This window comes from Coccinella septempunctata, chromosome 1 (genome assembly GCF_907165205.1).
Source record: "Coccinella septempunctata chromosome 1, icCocSept1.1, whole genome shotgun sequence".
NCBI classification, from domain to species: domain Eukaryota; kingdom Metazoa; phylum Arthropoda; class Insecta; order Coleoptera; family Coccinellidae; genus Coccinella; species Coccinella septempunctata.
In genome coordinates, this window is record NC_058189.1 from 66,937,438 (window position 1) to 66,958,214 (window position 20,777).

At 36.8% G+C, this 20,777-nt stretch overlaps 4 protein-coding genes across 9 annotated transcripts in view; 2 read left to right on the top strand and 2 right to left on the bottom strand.

Annotated features, from left to right (window-relative positions):
* The window catches only part of LOC123309738 (ankyrin repeat domain-containing protein SOWAHC), a 174,537-nt gene extending 161,111 nt beyond the window's left edge, over positions 1-13,426 (top strand). For 2 of the 3 annotated variants that reach the window (XM_044892984.1, XM_044892978.1), the window contains exons 10-14: positions 9,636-9,708; positions 9,790-9,882; positions 12,054-12,080; positions 12,155-12,324; positions 13,061-13,426. In XM_044892984.1, coding sequence (XP_044748919.1) covers positions 9,636-9,708; positions 9,790-9,882; positions 12,054-12,080; positions 12,155-12,324; positions 13,061-13,240 — 543 coding nt within the window. In that variant the 3' untranslated portion in view covers positions 13,241-13,426. Of the gene's footprint in view, positions 1-9,635; positions 9,709-9,789; positions 9,883-11,561; positions 11,849-12,053; positions 12,081-12,154; positions 12,325-13,060 lie in introns of those variants that run through there. The other variant, XM_044892994.1, reaches the window with a different exon arrangement.
* Positions 13,427-13,559: 133 nt separating this feature from the next.
* Positions 13,560-14,837, bottom strand: LOC123309754 (myosin regulatory light chain sqh). Of its 2 annotated transcripts, none has more exons than XM_044893005.1 (3): positions 14,626-14,837; positions 14,084-14,303; positions 13,560-14,027 (listed from the first exon to the last, which is right to left on the bottom strand). In XM_044893005.1, the coding sequence occupies exons 2-3, from the start codon at positions 14,301-14,303 to the stop codon at positions 13,723-13,725; spliced, it is 525 nt and encodes a 174-aa protein (XP_044748940.1). In that variant the 5' UTR covers positions 14,626-14,837; the 3' UTR covers positions 13,560-13,722. The 2 variants fall into 2 exon arrangements, with proteins under 2 accessions (XP_044748940.1, XP_044748945.1); XM_044893010.1 differs by lacking the exon at positions 14,626-14,837 and adding an exon at positions 14,434-14,614.
* A 342-nt stretch (positions 14,838-15,179) lies between these two features.
* Positions 15,180-15,970, top strand: LOC123313518 (proteasome assembly chaperone 2). The gene has a single exon (XM_044898439.1). The coding sequence runs from the start codon at positions 15,226-15,228 to the stop codon at positions 15,943-15,945; it is 720 nt and encodes a 239-aa protein (XP_044754374.1). The 5' UTR covers positions 15,180-15,225; the 3' UTR covers positions 15,946-15,970.
* Positions 15,971-16,272: 302 nt separating this feature from the next.
* Positions 16,273-20,777, bottom strand: part of LOC123315742 (FK506-binding protein 2-like) — a 36,554-nt gene continuing 32,049 nt past the window's right edge. Inside the window, exons 2-4 of one of the 3 annotated variants that reach the window (XM_044901583.1) lie at positions 18,858-19,134; positions 18,256-18,428; positions 16,737-16,891 (exon numbers count right to left, since the gene is read on the bottom strand). In XM_044901583.1, coding sequence (XP_044757518.1) covers positions 16,876-16,891; positions 18,256-18,428; positions 18,858-19,134 — 466 coding nt within the window. In that variant the 3' untranslated portion in view covers positions 16,737-16,875. Of the gene's footprint in view, positions 16,892-17,844; positions 17,933-18,255; positions 18,429-18,857; positions 19,135-20,777 lie in introns of those variants that run through there. The other 2 variants (XM_044901574.1, XM_044901591.1) reach the window with 2 other exon arrangements.

Consider the following 20,777-nt stretch of genomic DNA (forward strand, 5'->3'; position numbering starts at 1 on the left):
TGCAAAACGCCACAATAATTATACATGCGTAATTTATAATGAAAATTGATTGTTCAGAAAATAGCCAACACAAAAGATAAATATTTTGTGTGTTAGTGTTTTCACTCTATAAATTTGTTTTTGAAAGTTTTGCATGGGTGATTTTTGGTGAAATTCTTTATTTCGACTAGGCCACAGCTTTATTAGCTCTGTAAATTAAGTAATTACAGAGTGTCCCAAAATCGATGTCAAGTAAGGAAATCTCTGTAACTGGAAGAGCTGGAGCAAAAAACATAGTTATTCCAATTCCAAAGATGCTTCCTTATTCGAAAACTAAAGAAGAATATTGCTTTCCCGGAGGCTGGTAGATTCTACGCAAAAAAGCGTCTGGAGAGATTCAAGTTTGGATCTCCAACTCCAAAGATCGTCAATGGGGAATTCTCCCCCGTTTGGGTTATCACTGCATATGCAAGTTTAAACTGAATAATTTTGAGTTTCATTCATGATTTCTTCAAATTCACCGCGGAAACTATTCGAAATCATCCTTCAAATATGGGGTTTTAAGATTTAAATCGCTTTGTGCGGAGTTTACGATTTGGCAACAGCGCATACAATACAATGAAAAGAACAATGTCCGATCAGCTTGTTTATAAAATAACAGCTGTTGATCTACAAGCGCCTATTTACTGGCGAGCTTCAACTGCAACCGGCCATAAAAATCCCATAAAATTTTAGGACCTTCCTCGTTCGTCGCAGACTTCATAGACAGCCATCTTTGTCTATCTCATCAAGATAATGCATTTGTTGTCCTTTATTATCAAGGCATATTTCAGTCGATGTTGCCATCTTGTGCAATTCTCACAAAACGCTTTAAACTTTGAATACCCATTTTTATTTTTCATTTTTAAGTGCTTAAAATATTTTTTTTTTTTTGGGAAACGGTTGAAATGGTCATTTCAAAATGTGACGTTTCAAAGATATTTCATAAAAATACATCATTTTCGTCAGAAGGAGTATTCCCTATTTGCGCTAATATCTCAAAAACGAAGCATCGTAGGTGGTACGATATTCTCCAAACTTTGCTCCTGTGAAAGGCTGCGTCTGTTTAACTCCAGCTCTTCTTGCTCCTGAGATCCCCTCACTGGACGTTAAACTAGCGACAACATTTCGAAAATATGACAATAAGAGCGCGATGGAAGGTGGTATAAGGGAGACCAACTTGCAGAAAAAATTCACTCGGACATTGAAGCAAAAGATTGCTGAATTACGTGAAAAACATAACCTTATTGTTTTCACAAGCTGTGCGCCACCCTACTTATGAACATGACTTAAGTATACTGCATTCAAATTTATTTCAGCAGTCGGTTGGCCGTGAAATAATTTTCTCAAGTTTTTGTAACTAGAACGAAGTTAGGTTGGCACTCATGAAATGTCGTTAATGTCATAACGCCGTTGCCACAACTAATATCAATTATTATTACGAAAATGCCGAAAGTGATTGAAAAAAGAGACAGGGTTTCAGGAAGTGCTATTTGGAATTCAGGTCCGCTCATTCAAATAGTTATACCCTGATATTCTAAAATCCACAATACGTTAGACGGTAGCGAAGATATTCAATGTAAGAGAATTTATATAATGTTTCATCTGAATCTAAAAGACTTATATTTCAGCTGAATATTTCCACAATCAGAAAGATTGTGAATGAAGAGGATGACAAAGAATTTCCTTCTATAGGGAGACCCAAAAAAGTGGTGGCATTTGAGAATTTTATGTTTGAGTGAATTAATGCGAAAAGTTTACTACAGGATTTTCGATAAATGTCATCCCTAAAATGGATTTTTCTATTTTTCATTTGACTTGTCCTATACAATGTAAATGTCTTGAGGTACTAATAAATACCCAATTATTATTATTACATCAATTTATTAAGATGAATAGCCACAAATACGCGCAAGTTGCCCTGTTACTTGTTTATTCATGTGAAATTTTTGTTCAACGGTGAAGTTGCATCTTAACTTGAAACTTCCTTCAATTCTTTTCACTTATATTGATGCTAAATGATTTTTGTTGAAGAATTTAACATTCTTGTAATTATCTGTTAATTCTTTCGGGAGACACCCATTCCCAACCACTGCATCATATGCATTTCATCTTCGGGTTGATATTTTTGAAATCTACAAATGATGTAAACCAAAGAAGATAACGAACATTAACTCTTCTCAAGCTAGTGCATATTATGATATTATACTGATCTCTTGTATTTTCCATGCAAATATCTGGATTTGGTATGCCTTCAAACATTTTGTATAAACTTCAATTATGTTCGTCACCTATTTTCCGAAGAGATTGTGATAAAATACGTAATAACAGAAACTTTCACGTAGAACGGGCAACATAGCGTTGATTTAAAACCCAAAAATGTTTTGACAAGCGTCATAACCCCACATTTTCGTACTATACAGAGTGAAATGTGTCAAATTTACATGGCCAATTGACTGCTAAAATAAAATTGAATGAAGTATAGATCAGTTCCACTTATTTGTAGTCGTAATCCGTAATTTAATCAATGAACGACCCAAGCTCCTTCGGTAACTCTCTCAACCGATTCAAATAGCTCGCCCGACAACGTATCAAATTCTACGATAAAGTTTCCTTATCTGATAGCCTTCGATCAAACCGACTCCTACGTCGAACGCCTTTCTACACATAAACAATGTCCCCGCGTTTTATTAACGTTACTTTTATTCAACAACCACACCGAAATAGACCAGCGTTATGCAAGGCATGTGCAAGGTGGTCCCCGACCGGGCGACAGCCGCCTTCCCATATATTTTTTTTCATATTATTCGGCTTGGTGGCCCTTCGGATGGAAAAAAGGAAGCGACATTCTTGGACGGCGTCGGCTACCGGATTTAGCCCGACGAGTACGGAATAGTCAAGGAGAAATTATCCCTTCGTTGCCCCATAATTCAAAGGCACCTCATCCTCCCCCACGAGAAGTTCGGCGAATACCTGAGTTTTTTGGGAAAAAGGCTCCTGACGAGTGAATCACGCTTCCTCTTCCGTTGGTTATGATTCATCGGCGATAGTACGTCGGGATAATGCTAGATTTGTGCCCTTCAAAACGACCATCATAGACACAGCCACTGATTCATTCAATAATGTAATAAATTATGATTTTTTTCCATGATCGATGCATAAAGTTGTCATAAGATCTGTACATTCACTGTTTGTCAATGAAACATTCTTTAATCGCTTGACATTTATGACTATTCTTCCCTAGTCTATCAAGTATGGAGAGTAGAGAGAAGGGGAACGATCACTGCTTTGAGACCATAGATTATAGCTTTGTGGCAGAGATATCTGCTTAGTGGAAGAGATGATGATTTTATGGTTCACCGCAACTACTCCAACGCTTTGGGCAAGGTAATTTTGGACGCCAAGAGAAAATTCGAGAGCAATTTAGCCTCTTCCGGAAACTCCAAGAACTTCTTCAAATACATCAGGTCTGCTATGAGTACTAAGGTCTCGGTGCCCCTAGTTCGAGGTAGTGACGGCATGATTTGTAACTCATCGCAGGAGACGGCCGAAGAATTCTCCAAGAGCTTTGCATCCTCATTTTCTGTCGAACCAGCATTTGTTCCAAGTGCATCGTTCTGGCAGTCCAGAAATGAGTTGAACTCAGTTAGTTTTCCACCCGAATTAATATCAAGGCATCTTTCTGAACTCAAAGCATCTACTTCGCCTGGTTGTGACGGCATTACCGCATCTGTCCTTAAGAACTGCTCTCTCAGTCTCGCCCATCCCTTGTCTATCATTTTCGACAAATCTTTTTCTTCAGGCACTCTTCCATCTTCATGGCTCGAAGCAAGGGTGACACCTATTTTCAAAAAGGGTGACAAGCTGGATCCTTCTAACTACCGTCCAATTAGTTTGACTTCCATCGTTGGCAAAGTCTGTGAGAGAATTATTCTCGACGAGATAATTCACTTCGCTACGGAAAACAATCTCCTTCCAGCCAGTCAGCACGGTTTTCTGCCAGGTCGATCTATAATAACCAACCTATTAACATGTGTTAACGATTGGTCGAGTATGTTGGATAGTGGTGCTCCAGTCGATGTGGTGTATTTGGACTTTTCCAAGGCGTTCGACCGGGTACCACACAAACGACTGTTAGCGAAGCTTGAAAAACTTGGTATACGCGGCCCCCTTCTTGCCTGGATCAGTTCTTTCCTCTCAAACAGGATGTTTCGTGTTCGTGTGGGTGATTCCCTATCGAGTGCCAGAAGCGTTACCAGCGGTGTACCCCAGGGATCGGTACTTGGACCTATCCTATTCATCCTATATACCTCGGACCTGCCAGGCCTGTTGAAGTCGAGGTGCTCACTGTTCGCCGATGATACGAAGATTTACGGAAATCCCATCTCTGATGCTGCTCTGATCCAAGATGACCTTCGAGCCCTACATGAGTGGTCAAGGAAGTGGCTCCTTCCACTGAATCTTGAAAAGTGCAGAGTGATTCACATGGGCAAAAACAATCCGAGGACAACTTATCATTTATCAGGCAACGTGATCGAGTCCACCAAGACGCATTCTGACCTTGGTGTTATTATCTCTGAAAATCTATCCTGGTCAGAGCATATTCTGCACATCACCAACAGAGCCAAAAAAGTGTTGTATATGATTCAGAAAGCCTTTCCTCGAAGCGACATACAGGTTTGTAAGACACTGTACACATCTTACGTGCGCCCAATCTTGGAGTTCGCTGGTCCTGTCTGGTCTCCAACACTAGTCCGTGATACCACGCTTCTAGAATCAATTCAGCGACGAGCTACACGTCTTCCCTACGGTCGGTCCCGCCCATCCTACGAGGAGAGACTAACTATCTTTGACCTCCCATCATTTGCCAGCCGCCGTACACGTGGGGACTTGATCACCACATACCGAGCGCTTAATGGTATGTTCGGTGTAGATGTTTCTCATCTATACCAACTAAATGCTGACCAGCGACTTCGAGGACATCGTTTCAAGTTACGGAAGGAAAAGTTCAGGCTGCCTTGCAGAGAGTATTTTCTTTGCAATCGTGTTTTCGACCTATGGAATCACCTGCCAGAGAGTATTGTTAACTCGCCATCCGTGAATGCCTTCAAAAACAGTTTCGACCGGTGGGCCAGTGCTTGAGTGTTTATATTGTGTTATTATCCTTCTTTTTTTTTTTTTTTTTTTTTTTTTTTTTTTTTTTTTTTTTTGTACTGTGGAATTCATATTTTCATTTCTTTTATTGAGTTTATAGGTTTATACCTCTACCTCATATCTGCATATAATAATAATTATTTGTCCCCGAAAATACACTGCGCAAAAAAATTAACGCACATTATGAAAATCTCAAATTTATTCTACAACTGAAGGTGTTCTCAATGATAATTATTTTTATCAGAATTGTGCATGCATTTTCATATGTTATCCATTTTCAACGGTTTTCTTCAATACAGATGTTTTTTCCCAGCAGGAATAAAAAAAGATAATATTATCAGTTTTTTAACGTACTGGCTCCATTCTAAAATCAGTTGTTCTCGATCAATTCTAGTGATCAATAGTTTTTCTTTCGTTCTTTCGTTTCGCTATGCAACGCGAAACACGCAATTTAACCCAAGAGGAATGTGCCCAAGCGGTAGTTTTGCGAGAAGAAGGGTGGACATACACAAGAATTGAAGAGAAAGGTTTGGAGTTTCCCATACAAGTGTGGCCAGAATGTTGCAGCGATTCAGGGAGACAGGTATGTCCGAAGACCAGGACAGGGTAGACCACGGGTAACAACTGCCATTCCAGAAAGGTACTTGAGAGTTTCTTCGTTGAGACAATGGTTTGCAACCGCTCGCCTCCTTCAAATTCAGCTTGAGCAAACTCATGAGGTGCAAATTAGCACTCAGACAATAAGAAATCGCCTCAGAGAATATGATTTAAGGCCTCGTGCCTCGGCAAGAGGCCCAGCTCTTACCCCAGCCCATCGAAGGGCGCGTTTGGATTTTGCGAGAGAGCATATCCATTGGGAAGAGGCCGATTGGGAAAGAGTTCTCTTCACAGATGAGTCTAGATCCATTGTGATCGACGTTCCTTGTATACAGACCTCCACATGAAAGATATGCTCAGTGCAATTTCCTGAATACTACTGGTTTCGGGGGAGGATCGTTTATGGTATGGGGTGGAATATCTTTGACTGCTCGCACAGACCTAGTGGTCGTTGATAATGGAGCTATGAATGCTGATAAGTAATAAGGAACATTCTTGAAGAGCATGTAGTGCCATTTGCCCCATACATTGGTGAAAATTTCATTTTTACGGACGATAATGCCAGACCCTATCGTGCCCGCATCGTTCAGGAGTACCTTGAAGAGGTTGAAGTCTCTCGAATGGAATGGCCAGCAAGAAGTCCAGATCTCAATCCTATTGAGTAGGTTTGGGACAACCTCAATAGAAGGCTGAGAAGTTCAGAAAATCATCTAGCTACTCTTGATGACTTAGGAATCCAACTCGGAGAAATCTGGGAAGAATTAGAACATTTTAAGATCACTCATTTTGAGTATGAACCGTCGTTGCCGAGCTGTAATTAACGCAAGGGGTGTAAATACCAAGTATTAAATCACTTATCAGCATTTCAGTATTTTGAAAATTGTTCATTTCTCTTCTTTCACATAAGATTCGGTGAAATCCTGAATTTTTCTTCCATTAATGTGTCTTGTTTCGTTCGAAACCTTCCCGAGAGAACATAAAAAATAAGTTATAAAGTCAATGTAGAGTTAACTTTCATTAAAATTGAGATTTTCAGAATGTGCGTAAATTTTTTTGCAATATAAGCTATATGTTCGAAAAAAACTATTTTCTTTGAAACTCATCCTTATTTGAAGAGGCGGAACCGCCCCTGAACTCATCACAGTTCTATTTGGAGATTTCCGTGACCGTTTCCACCGAATCAACGGCCCCATCCCTACTACCATACTTCATCAGAGAAAAAAACCGAAGTGCGGAGCATTAACCCACGCACATTTTCGAAATGCCCCGTCTAAATCCGAACGCACACGTCGCTCGCCTAATCCTCCCAAATCCTCGGGACAGAGTTCACTGGATCGCGACGAGAGCCTCGCTTAAAAACGTGCTTACAAGCGACAAACATCGACGACTTTTTTTTCATCCCCGCTGATCTCCGCGAACGGCGTTGACACTAATAAGCCCCAGTTATGCGGCCCGACAAGTGTACGCCGGCCATAAACATGCCTTATGCGTTTTTTTATTGACGGCCACCTAGAAGAGATGACATGTCCGGCATTCTGGCGACAGTGGCGAGGATGTGCGAGGAAATCTTTTCATCCAAGTAGAATATTTCAGAATGCGGATAAATCCGCCTTTAATGATATCACTCAGCCAGGATAAGTCCGAATTGAAGTGATCATATACAGGGTGTTTTCAAAGATGGTGATTTTTTTTGGCAGATGGTGGAAGTCATCAAAATTAGTCATTTCACCAAAATTTTTCTCTATTAAAGATTCAATATGGCTGAGATACAATCCCTAGAAGTTCGACAAAATTTCATTAAATTACGGGACTGTGGAAGGTGACACAAACAAAACAAAAACTATAGCTATAGCTGGACAATGAATGGTTCAGTACAGGTTGGGCAAAATTGGCGATATCTGTGAACTACAACTTTTTTAACCCAACGAGATAGAGGAAAATGCATGACACATTACGGTCGTCTTTTTTCGATAAACTAATAATGCCATCAACTGCTTTCCTCTATCTTCTTTTGTTTTCGAGTTACGAGGATGTATTACTATCTAGTTAGCCAGTTCCATCCATAAAAAAATATTGCGTTACCATAGCAACGAACAATAATTCATCAGATGTGTCAGTGCGAAGTTTGAGGTCAAAAAAGTGAACCAGAGTTACGCAATAAATTAAAAGAAAGAAGATGGCCACCGAAATTGCGAAAATCTAAAAATTGGAGTATCGAGCCATCATCAAGTACCTGTATTTAAAAGGGTTAAGAGGTAAGCAGATTTACGAAGATATGCTTTATACCCTTCGTGATCAATGTCCTTCGTATGGGACCGTGAAAAATTGGACTGCAAGCTTCAAAAGAGTAAATTTTCCATTGAAGATGATAACCGATCGGGAAGGCCAGTTTCTCTGTCAGTCCCCAAAAATATCGATGCAGTTCATGACATGATTTTATCAGACCGGCGAATTGGCCTAAAACGGATATCTGAAGTACTGAATATTTCATACGAACGCGTTCATCATATAGTTCACGTCAATTTGGACATGAGAAAAATTGCTGCAAAATGGATCTCCAAATGTGTGAATGTTGACCAAAAGTGTGCAAGGGTAGAAGCATCGCTCTGTTATGTACTCGATTTGAGAACGATGTAAACTTCCTAAAACGAATTGTTACTATGGATGAGATTTGGGTACATTTCTACGATCCAGAAACTAAGCAACAATCGATGGAATGGCGACACTCTCGTTCTCCAAGACCTAAGAAGTTTCGTGTTCGAAAATCTGCTGGAAAAGTTCTTGCTTCAGTTTTTGGGGATTGCCATGGAGTAATCATGATTGATTTTTTGGATAAGGGTAGAACAATAACCGGAGATCACTATTCCACATTACTGATCACTCTACGGGAAAAAATAAAAGAGAAAAGACGCGGAAAGCTATCCAAGGGTGTTTTGCTTTTGCACGACAACGCCCCTGCACACAAATCTCATGTTGCCATGCAAAAAATTCGTGATTTAGAGTTTGAATTACAAGAAAACCCTCCTTATTCATCAGATTTGGCTCCATCCGACTACCATCTCTTTCCTCAACTGAAAAAAAGTTCAAAAGGTCGTGAATTTTCTTTCAACGAGGAGGTAATAAGAGCTGTGGAGGTCTGGTTTGCAGAGCAAGAAGAAACATTTTTTTTTGAAAGGTCTAGAGATGTATTCCATTAAGTAACTTTTTCATTCTGAAAGTTTTTTATTGGTGTTTTTTGTGAAACGCTCTATTTTGACCAGTTGCACCTTCTGTTGAAAAAGCCTCACCTTTAAATTCACCCTGTATAGTCACTTGACTCTACGATACCAGGTAGATTTCATTTCTTCCTTAAATTCGTTTTTCTTCTACCTCTCATTTCTCGTGATATACACGTTATACTATGGTGTAACGAGCTTTTTTTTATAAGGAATAAAAGCGGCAGATAGGGGTCACATTTATTTCTATATTACTTTATTTCATGCCAGTCGAAAGCCCTCTTCAAATTAAATATTATTATGGATTGATTTGAGAATGTTCAAATTATTTATCATGGGTTATCCTGGTGAGAAAACCTATGCCGAGCCGAGCTCTACAAAGTTGTATTTGATCATTTTTCATAGTTTATCAGCGTCGGCCATAAAAGCCTAAAATCAACGGTTTAATTCACGACGATATTTGTCGTGGTATCTTCATAATATAGGGATGAATTTTACAAGAAAACCTTCTCGTGTAAATTCTCTACACTGCAGTGAAATTCCCATCAAAATCGGACATGTGGTTCCAGAGTTACGTAGAGACAAACTACAAACAAACACTCATGTATATAATAGTAGTGAGGATTTTTATTTTTTTTTTTTGTCTTTTAGGGATACACTCCGCTGCATATTGCTGCGCAATTCGGACACAAGGATATTTTCAAATTACTCATCGAAGTATACAGTAAGTTCCAACAACCCACTGCAACGAAGAGACTTCTTTGGAATCGTAATCATTAATAATTTTCCAATTTTTTCCTTGCAGAGGCCAATTCGAACGTGAGGGACTACAGCGGACGAACGCCGGAGTACTACCTCCTCGCCAAGGAACAAACTGGGCCAAAGAACAACGTCAGAAGTGAGTACAGAGGTGATCCCATGCATGTCGTTAAAAGGCCGCTCACTCGTAAAGGCACCCTGTTGAAAGGCTTGCACAATTCCAGAGGGAATACCTTACCCATCGTGGAATTGCCTCATAAGATAACCACTGCTGGCTACCATCATAAGTAGAAAGGAGTTGGTGGATGGGTAGTTTGTGTTTTGGCTTCGATACTTACCTAACTCGATGAGAAAGTAAACACTTACTTGCTAGTTTTGGAAAATATAGTAAGAGGACATGGTATCATGAGATTCATTCAAATCCCAAAAGGCTACAGATGAGGTTTGAATGTATTCTAAAGGTTAAAATGACCGAGCATTCCTCATTATCACAGAGTCAGTGGAACACTTAGTATGATTTTCACATCTTGAAACAGAATGGGAACAATCCTTTATCAACCGACTAATGCATGTGGATCATAATTTAATCTCCTCCTTCATATTCATTCTCTGCACACAATTTGGCATCAAGAAGAAATAGTTGTTTTCTTTTTCCTAACAAGTGTGGAAAGTGATACTTTCTTTTAGGTAAAAACTGCATGAGTTGGGGACATTGTTTTTTCTACGACATTTTGTTCCCTATTTTCCTTCACCCTTCACTTTCCGCCAATAGCAGGAAAGAAATTCACTTTCCTTCATTAGTTCGATAAAGTGACATTTTCGGAGCTGAAATTAATGCTGGATAGTATGTAAAAATTAGATTTTATTAGTTATTTAAGTCTTATGTATGCAGAGATTTACAACATAATCTTCTATTACCTACAGATTTTCAGTAAACTGTCACCTCTTATTGTGAATGGTGAATGGTCTTATTGAAGATATCTCTTATTGGGAGCGCCCACCAAAGTAGCGTAGCACTGACCATACATACATGACAAATGCGATTCATAATTTTCAGATATCGCACATCTGAGGGAAGTTTCAGTTATTATTTTGCATCGCCTTTGTCGTGTATGTGCCATGTCCGTGTTATGCTACTTTGGTGGGCGCTCTTCCTAAGGTATCAAAGAAATAATCAGATTAATTGCTCAATTTTCAAAAAATCCGGTACATAAATTTAACCTTAATGAATTTAACTCATCTAATTCATAAGGTAAAATATCTTCTCTCCCATATTTCTACACTCTCTTGCATGTTTATTTTTCTCCTGTATCTTCTGTTTTTCCTCAATAATGATTCTTTATTCTCAGTTAATTATTAAAATTTGAAAATACGTTAAAAATACCTTTTAATTTCCTATTTTTTTGTGTAGGTAACATAATTTTACGGTACGATTTGTTTCACTACAATTTTGTTTTCTATGTTATCTTTAATAATGCATTTTCAAATTTTTGAGTGGAACAAAATTCATTATTTATTTATATTCCTCCAATGTATTCGAAAAACTTAATATTTCCAGAGTCAAAATACTTCATTGGGGTGTTGAAGGAGGTGCGAAACCTTTAACGTTTAATTGTTTCCTATTTTGTTGTTTTCTTTTTATTTTCGATATCTTGTAGTTATTTAGAGTAATATTCTTTAATCTGCCATATTTGTGTTGTAGTGGATTGAGAGATAGATTTTACGAGTTTTTTTTATATTTTGCAACTAACTAAAACTAACGCTGGGTTTCAACAGGCGGCAAGCAAGTTTTTAACTATGAGTTTTTTTCATTTCCAGCTTTTCTGTATTTAGAAACGTTATTCAATAACGTCCAACAACGGGTGAATTGATGCCAATTTTATTCGCTTTATTTGACCATAATTCAATGCTATTCTATTTATAATAATTGTTCAATGCTACCTAATGTTACCTTATAATTTCGAGTTACCATTTCTCATGTTTATATATGACTATTTTATGTGCTGTATTTTGTTATATTCTGTAGTTTCTTTACACCTAGTTCTTTTTTCGTTTTATCAATTTTTTCCATATTATGTTACTCTTCAATAAACATTTAAACAACAGTTTCGCACTGGAATTCTCCTTTGAATATTTACACCTTCACTCTGAGACGGCCTCTTCTCATGAACTTAATGTCGTTTCGCTTTTTTTTAATGTACATAAAGGTAGACATATTTAGAATAGACCTGTAAAACTGCATGCTAACTTTTTGGTTTGTGGCATCCTGAATAGTTTTGTCATATTTAACCGGAATTGTCTATATTGCAGAAATAAAGCGGGGGAAAAAACAATCAGGTAAGTTTTGATCGTCCGTAATATGTTTCCACGAGGGTTGAAAGTGAATTTATGCTGATTCATCCATGTTTCAGACAAAGATTTAGGATTTCTACGTATTGGTTCGTTGAACGTAAGGGTTAAGAAGACTACGGAGGCATTCAGTAATTTCCTAGGGGTTGGAAGCGGATCTGTGAGTTCGCTAGATGGAGCTGCTGACAAACTACATAAAGGATGGGGTTCTGCCGATAACGTTAATACTCAGGTTAGCCATAGATTTGATTGCAAAGTATACGAAGAATTACTACTTTTAATGCTCCTTTAACTCTAGAATCGTTGATTTTAGCTTTAGATTACGTAGAGGACTATTTTTGTTCGCAATTCAATGTAGGTCATTTTTATATACAACTCTATTTGCGCTAATCCGCATAGTTTTGAAGATATTTGAGAAAAAGTGATAATACTACTTATTCTTCTACTCTTCAACTTCCATAACCCTCATGAGACTACACTTTACCTATGAACTGTTGAACAATCCATAATAGTAATAGAATTTACCGTTGATGTTGGAGTTTTTTTCCACCAAACTTAGTATGTACAATTATACAAATTCCAAATGAAGAAGTATACGGGGTGTACTATTTCAGTTGAGAGTTTTGAGGTTATTTCCGTTATTTCCTGTGAAACCGGAAATATAGTAGTAAAAAAGATGTGGCATCAGTCCAACAACACCGAGAATACATTCTCTTGTTGATCGGTCGCGTTATGAGCCAGTGAAATTGTCTGCAAACTTTATAAATATGGTCCTTTTTGTTCAAAAGACATTTACACGTTTCTATACTTCATCCCAACCAGTACAAAGTAAAGAAATTTATTTGCTTTTCATTCCTATGCAGAATATCATTGGAAGGATTCGAGGTAAACTGCTTGTTTGAAAAACTTTCATTTTGAATTGTTCAGCTATTTAAATGCTCTGTCATAATGACCAATTTATTTTTTAGGAAATCATGCAGGCTCCCAAAGGTTACATAGGAAGGAAAAAATCGAAATACTCCTCTGGTAGTATCTCCAACAGCACGCCGACCACGCCAAAACAATCTAGAGGAATGCATGTGCAACTTGGCAACCAAGATTCTGATTCAGACACGGCAGCTGGTTTCGATAACCAGTGGAAGAAATGAAATCGGCCACAAAAACATTCCTATTCTCATTTTTGTACTTAATTAATTTATTGTTAATTATTTGAATTTTATATTGAGGTTGTGATTGTTGACTACTTGTGAATTGATTTGTCTGTTAGTGTGAAATAATTTGTAATTTACGAAGATGAAGATTTTACACCTTTCAATAAAAATTTAACTTTGTAATCAGTTAGCAGCAATGAAGTTCCTGAATGATCCTTAAATATTTTGAGAGTTAATGGAAATTCTCAGAAGCTGTGGGGTTTCGAACCAAGTATAAACTGTAATAGTAATCAAAACTACCAACAAAATAAAAAAATCTAATAAAAAGCATATATTTCAAGTTGCAGACAAAAATGAAGAGACAGTTCGTGATATAAAATCCAATAATAATTTATGTAATATTATCCCTATATACATTTCTAAGAAATTTCTGAAAATAATGATTGCTCTTAGCATAAATGCATTTCTCAAGTAATACTTTACTGTTCATCCTTCTCCTTGGCTCCGTGCTTCAGAATACGAGTAAATTCAACATAATCGAACAAACTGCCTTTAATCGGTGCCTCCCTATACATTTCGTCGACCTCATCGTCGGTAAAACGGTCACCCATTGTAGTGAGTAGTTCCCTCAGCCTTTCTTCATTGACAACACCAGTGTTATCTTCATCGAAGCAACCAAATGCATTTTTAATTACATCTTCTGGATCAGTGCCTTGAAGGCGTTCTCCGAATAGTGTTAGGAACATAGTGAAATTAATTGGACCTGGAGCTTCGTTCATCATACCTTCAACCAAAATATAATAAAATTGGTTCAATTATTTCTAATTATTATCGTCATACCATCTAAATAATCATCGGTTGGATTTTTGCCCAGCGAAGCAAGCATATCATGGAGGTCCTCCTTGTCGATGAAACCGTCATGGTTTTGATCAATCATGTTGAAGGCTTCTTTGAATTCGGCGATTTGAGCTTGATCAAACATAGCGAAAACATTTGAAGTTGCTCTCTGTGCCCTCTTTTTAGTTGTGCCACGACGGCTCACTGATTTTCTTGCAGACATCTTAAAATAAGAGAAACTCTTATGAAAATGTAATAAATGTTTGAGGTGATAATCAAGCACAAAGAGCAATTACTCAGGAGTAGAGAAAAAATAAAAATTTCTTAACATAGAAATATAATTAAGGACTCACCGCTGGCGCTGATTAGAACAAGATTCTTTGAAAAAAACTAATGGAATAAAGACGTGAAGAGTGAAATACAAAGGTGTGTCTTTTGGATGAGTCACTGGTTTTGTTTATTATCCGAATTTGATAAAATACAGGTATTATATCAACCACAATAGTTCCTCCAGCTGAATCATCACAACTAACAGTTTTACTTACGTTGTATATTCAAGAATGCGCTTCCTTTCGCAATATATTGGACAGATGGTGAGTGTTCCAATTTTTCGCTTATACTTCCAAATATGGATATTTCTTTTCCTTTTTGGGTAATTCTGTTACAAGGATAAACAATGTAAGATTTCACCAGAGTACCAACCACGAAACCTGTCACTTTTCCTTCAACCGAAAAATTGCCAAGAACTAGAATCGGCAAAATTTATAAAACGTTGTTTTCTATTCTTGATATTTTTTGAGCATATTTCAAATTCATTTCCAATAAAATGAAGTGGTGTGAGATAGAGTTGAATAGCTTAGGTCACAAATGTGAAGAACAGTATTTCTATGATATATGACATTTTTCTAACCAAATTTAACCTAAAAATTTTGGAGACCTATTAAGGGGTGTTCATAAACTTACCCCGAGAGTAGAGTATGAGTATGGTCATGCTCAGAGAGCATACTCTGAGGAACTAAAAGTACGTTTGTGAACGCTTCGGGTAATCAGAGCTTACTCAGAGCTTGCTCTGAGTAAGTTTGTGAACGCAACCTTATTGTGTCAGATCAGTAATATTTTTCAAAATTCTTCAGAAATCTTGGAAGATGACTTTGATAGATTTAAGACGAGAGGTAGATTTAAATGGTTTCACGTTGATTATCCCAAGTGTATCAGTGGCGAATGTCCCACAATTAGCCATAGATCTCTTGATTATGAATTATGATTTCAAAAAAGTTGGAATGATTTGGCATCCTGCTTTGATGCCATTAGTTGGAGCAGATCCATTCAACGAAAATAGTGAAGACATTTCCACAGCTTGTGAATTGTTTGTTAATGAAAGTTTAAAAATTGCTACCTTACAGCACAGAACTTCTTTTCATTATAAGATGTTAGCAGTCTTTCTGCAGGACTTGAAAGCTGATATTATGAAACATAAAATAACCAGAGTTATAGTACTTGCAAGTGGATTCGATCATGAGTTGCATAAAATTGACAAAGGAAAACTATTTTATATCGATAGTACAGGGAATGATACAATCTTAGAACAAATCGGAGTCAAAGCTCAACCAGCAGTTGATGATAAATATAGTCTTCCAGGAGGAGGTTTTTGCATCCAAACATATGAATTTTTAAAAAGTGTTGCTCACTGCACAATTTTAATAAGATACGTTTCGGAGGGCGTTAATACAAGTGATGCAATATCAATGATATCCATTTTATCCAAATATTTGCCCACCTTGGATGAACTGAATCCTGACAATATCAAAGTCCCTCATTCTTGGGGTTGTATATTCGGTTCCCCACCACCTATAGGAATGTTTTAATTTTTTAAATAAATTTTTTATGAAATTTTGTTGCTCTTTTCTCCTAATACACAAGTTCTAAGAATTATTTCCTAATGTTTGTTTAGTTTGCTTAGTAGAGATAATTAAAGCTACATGTCATACATGCAGAAAATGCCTTAGCACATCTAATAGAATGGTTCTCTTACTCTTGTTTTTGTAGCTAAATTTTCAGATCTCTGAGTGGTATTGCAAGGAGTAATTTTGCATGGGGCTGCTCATTCTATATTTTTTTAGAATTATTTTCACTGTGGTTGATAAATCATCCATAATTAAAAAAAGAACAAGGAAATGTTAAAAAAAATTGTATTCAACCGTACAAAAATTTATTCAGTGCCTATATTACAAATATACCTTATAAAACTTGTAACAATAAAAACAGTAGCAGCTTCCAGACATACGATAAAATACTGAAATACATTTTTCATTTCAATATCAACTAAGTACTATTAAATATTCAGTCATAGTTTTATAAACGTGAAACTGCCGAAAATATTGATGAAAGTACCTATTTGCACTTAATTTCTGAAGATAACGCATTTGCCACTAATGAGGAAAAGAAGATAACTTTGAATTAATTCAATTTGATAATTTTCAAGAATCGTTGGAATTTTATCAGTTTTCAATTAACTCTTAAATCCCTGACATTTAAAACTTACAACTAAATAAAAATATAAAATCAACAAAGCTTAAAATTTAATTGACGGTTTAAAAATTGAATCAATATTGAAAGAAACAACTTCTTCTGAACTTAAAGTTCGTCGTGTTTGGGTCCTGAAAATTCTGTGAAGGAAATGAATCCATTCTTGTCTTTATCCTCGTGGTGAAAAATTTCTTCTACTAGTTTGTCGTGTTCTTTCAACATTTGCTTTACTTCATCCGTCTCTCCTTCTACAGCTATCAGTTGTTTCTTCAAATGTTCGCTGACCTGAAAATTCAATTGGAATATTAATACTCATAACTCATTAAGATATCTATATATAAGTTTTTAACAACGAAAAACTAACAACAGAATCATTAAAGGTCCAATTCTAATATTTCATATGTATTTCGTCAATAGATGGCGATACTTGTATTGAAAAAATCAATCATAATTTTTTTCGAATTTGACAATACTCAAAACGAATGTGGAAATGAGAAATTGAAGAATTTTTTATATTTCTATTATTTGAAAACGGGATCACTGAAAATTCCAAGAGATTCGAAATCAAAACGTAGTGGATGATACGCGCATCCGGCATTTCATATTAAATTATGTATTAAATTAATGCACTATGATTGAGTGCTGCACCAATCTCAAAAAGTTGGAATAATGAACTTCTGGAAGTGGAAGTGTCTCACTGGTTGAAATGAACTGAGTTTAAAATATGACGAATTAGAAGTAAAATAGCCAACATGACTTCCACAAACAAATCCGATAATTTTTGATGGAATTACATTTTCGAATCTGATTCTGAATGAATTTACAAACATATCAGAGTGATTTTTAAACCTTCATAAGGAATTGTAAATACTCAAGTTTTATACATAGGTATTGGAAATCATCATTAAAATGAGTTAAAAATTAAATCCATAAAACCTTGAAGTTTCGTGCAATATTAGGGTATTAATTCGGCAGTAACTGTTAACTTAGTCTGTAAGCGTGATTTTTGCATTCAATATGTACAATGTGTCTATAGGTATATAGTTATCATGCATAAGTATTCACAAGCCATAACAGTTCAATGAATGAAGACCTCATCTGCTAAGCACATGCGAATACTGACGAAAATTGTAAACTGGGGGAGAAATGTGCTACTTATGTGGGGAGAAAAAATTATCAGCTTTTTCTTACCTTAACAAAAGAATGCTCCACAAATTTGATAGTGCTGGCATTTTAAGGATTGTGATCTTAAACTAATTGTAGGTAACTGAAAATACTATTGTGTCTTGTGTTGATAAAGTTATTTTGTGTGGAAGAAACTGGAAACTAATAGAATTGATAGGCAGTTAGTAAAGAAATATTTTATTCTGGAAATGAATATACAAATATATTTGACAATATACAGTACGAAATTTTTGTAGAAAAATACTTCATATCAAAATATGTATCCACCCAAACCTCTTTCCATTTTGTTCATTTATATATACATAACTTATGAGAAATTGAGTATATAACAATCTAATATTATGTACAACATTTGAAAAGTAGAAAAATACATGATCAGCCCTGCCATATAGTGCTAGAACATTTCAATAATTTAACTAAACTAACGATTAAATCTAACTCTAAGTTTCTCTATGGGCACTTACAATTCGTCATGTTTGGGCCCTGAAAATTCGCTATGAGATATAAATCCGTTTTTGTCCTTGTCCTCGTGCTGGAAGATCTCCTCGACCAATTTATCGTGGTCGGCCATCATTTTCTTTATGTCTTCGTTTTGTTCCTCACCACCAGCCATCTGTTTTTTCAAGTATTCACTTACCTAAAATTCCAAAAACATTCGGTGTGCATACAAAAATAAAAGATAAAGCGACAACAAACAAGGAGGGTGCAAACACTGGGAAACTGGTGAACGTGGTAGTGTCAGCATTAGCTAATAAGCAGTGTGGGGGTTAAGTGACAGATTTTTTGCGTGGGTTTGGATTGTACACACGATGCGAACCCTGATCAGATTGTAGAAGAGTCGGAATTCGTTTATTTTGCTGGTATTCACGAAAAATTTATAGAAGTATGGAACTAAAGCTCGCAAATTTCCATTTAATTCAATTTAGTGATATATGGATTTACATTACAACCCTACAAAACCTCTGTAGTTCCAATCATGCATCCAAATAGGAGATTAACACAAACCAAAAGCACTTCATAAATTCCCCAACCTCCTCCACCTCCAAAACTAAGAATTTGACATTACCTCTTCGCGACTGAGCTGTTTGTCGTTGTTTGAGTCGATTTCCTTGAAAACGTTGGTTGGTGGAGGTGCGTCCCCGATGTTGATGAGTTCTACCTCGAACATGAGCGTGGCTCCTGCTGGGATGACGTTACCAGCTCCCCTGTCGCCGTAGCCAAGACTTGGAGGGATGGTCAGTTTTCTCTTCTCCCCAACGCACATGTCCAGGAGACCTTGGTCCCAGCCTTTGATCACTTGTCCTACACCGAGCTTGAAGGAGAAGGGTTGGTCTCTGTCGAAACTGAAAGAAGAAGAAGAAATTAGATTATTATATACAATATACATGGTGCATGTTTACTAAAGATGTGGCAAGAATGCAGGAGATGATTCCTTGGTGGTTTTTATGGGATGTAACCCTTGAAAACACCACCGAAACAAATAAAATAACGTATCTTCAAGAAAGTTTCGCAGTATTACTGCAAACTGTAACTTAACGGACAATGAAGTCGGGGCTGAGTTTCAAAACTACGGTATTGAAGGTTGGGCAAACAAAGCACGGTTCTCTTTTCCGATTTCTGCTTTCAACGTGTTTGCACACCAGCCAGAAATCCACTTCCAGCGAAGAGAAACCAAGAAGGATAAGGGAGCACAATTGTTCACCACTCTGGTTTATGCTTCCAACGGGTTTGCACGCCAGCCAGTAAATCGTACTCTCAAAAGTGGTAGAACTAGGTGGTATAAGGGGTTGAAACTGAGGTTCCCAAGTAAAAGTACGCAGTGCTCTTTACCTCTGGCTACAAGCCGATCTCTACACATGCTTTGAATAGAAATACCTTCAAGTTTCACTCGAACTAAAAGCGAAAGAGAAAATCGCGAACTCTATGGATGTTGAAGGGCGAACCGAATACCGGTAGATTCGGGTGACTTGGGACAATTACCCCCCTTTTAGATTTCTTTGTTTCTTACCATTTATGAGTGAAGGGACAAACTTATAAGATTGTTTAGCGTCATTTCGGTTAGTTTTTGAATTGACAGGAAAAATTAACGAATTCAGGAGAGTAAAAGCGCGTTTTTTATGGCCCTTATACTTTCTAGTGTCCTGTACATGTGTTTCACTTTGTGAGTGTGTAATTTTTTTTTCTGGATAAGTGGGATATTGGGATATTAGATATGTCATGAAACAAGGTTGTTTACAAATCAAACGGCAACACGGATCTCATTCATTTATTTTGTTGTTTTATAGGGTGACTTAGGACAATGCCGAATATATATAAGATGCGCATTGGCAGCAGGAAATATGCCGATTTTTCGCAGGATATATTATTATTTACGTTAATTCCACAAAGAAATTACCAAAGAATGAAAGACATCAAAGATTCCTTGTTTTGTTTAGTTTTTTTTACATTTGAGTTGCAATATATTTACTTTTAGAGGTTTATCATTTAATTTTTTTACCGAATTTCAACTATATAATCACAAATTCTGATTTTTCAAAACTATACACCGTCCCAAGTCACCTATCTCACTTGAGAGTTGAGAAATCAATAGATTTCAACTTGTGTCCCAAGACTCCCAAATCGGTGGGTGACTTGGGACAAGTATATATGTTTTTTTTTTTTTAAATTTATCCTATTTATCCTTTATATTGAATCCTAATGAATAGTCTGAGTCATTAAGCATATTCAAACCTCTTTTTCAGATAAAAATAGGCCACCGTTTGAAAATATGACAAATTGAATTCAACAATCATCCCAAGTCACCCGAATCTACGGTACTCAATACAGAATTATCACAATTCCTTGACCTGTGGGGGGCGGAAACGGAATGTCTCTCAGATGCCGAAATCGGTAAAATTAGTGTCGATGAAAATGTCCAGACTCTGGCGAACAAAAACTCGGTTTTCTCGCAATTCGGGATGTTTTTCACGGTTCTGCATCGTTTTTC

Excerpts from the sequence above, each read along its gene's own strand:
- LOC123309754 (XM_044893005.1), bottom strand. The coding sequence starts at position 14,303 with ATGTCTGCAAGAAAATCAGTGAGCCGTCGTGGCACAACTAAAAAGAGG. Across the intron at positions 14,028-14,083 it reads AACCGATGATTATTTAGATG|GTATGATGAACGAAGCTCCA; the intron begins GTATGACGATAA and ends TTTTGGTTGAAG.
- LOC123313518 (XM_044898439.1), top strand. The coding sequence starts at position 15,226 with ATGACTTTGATAGATTTAAGACGAGAGGTAGATTTAAATGGTTTCACG.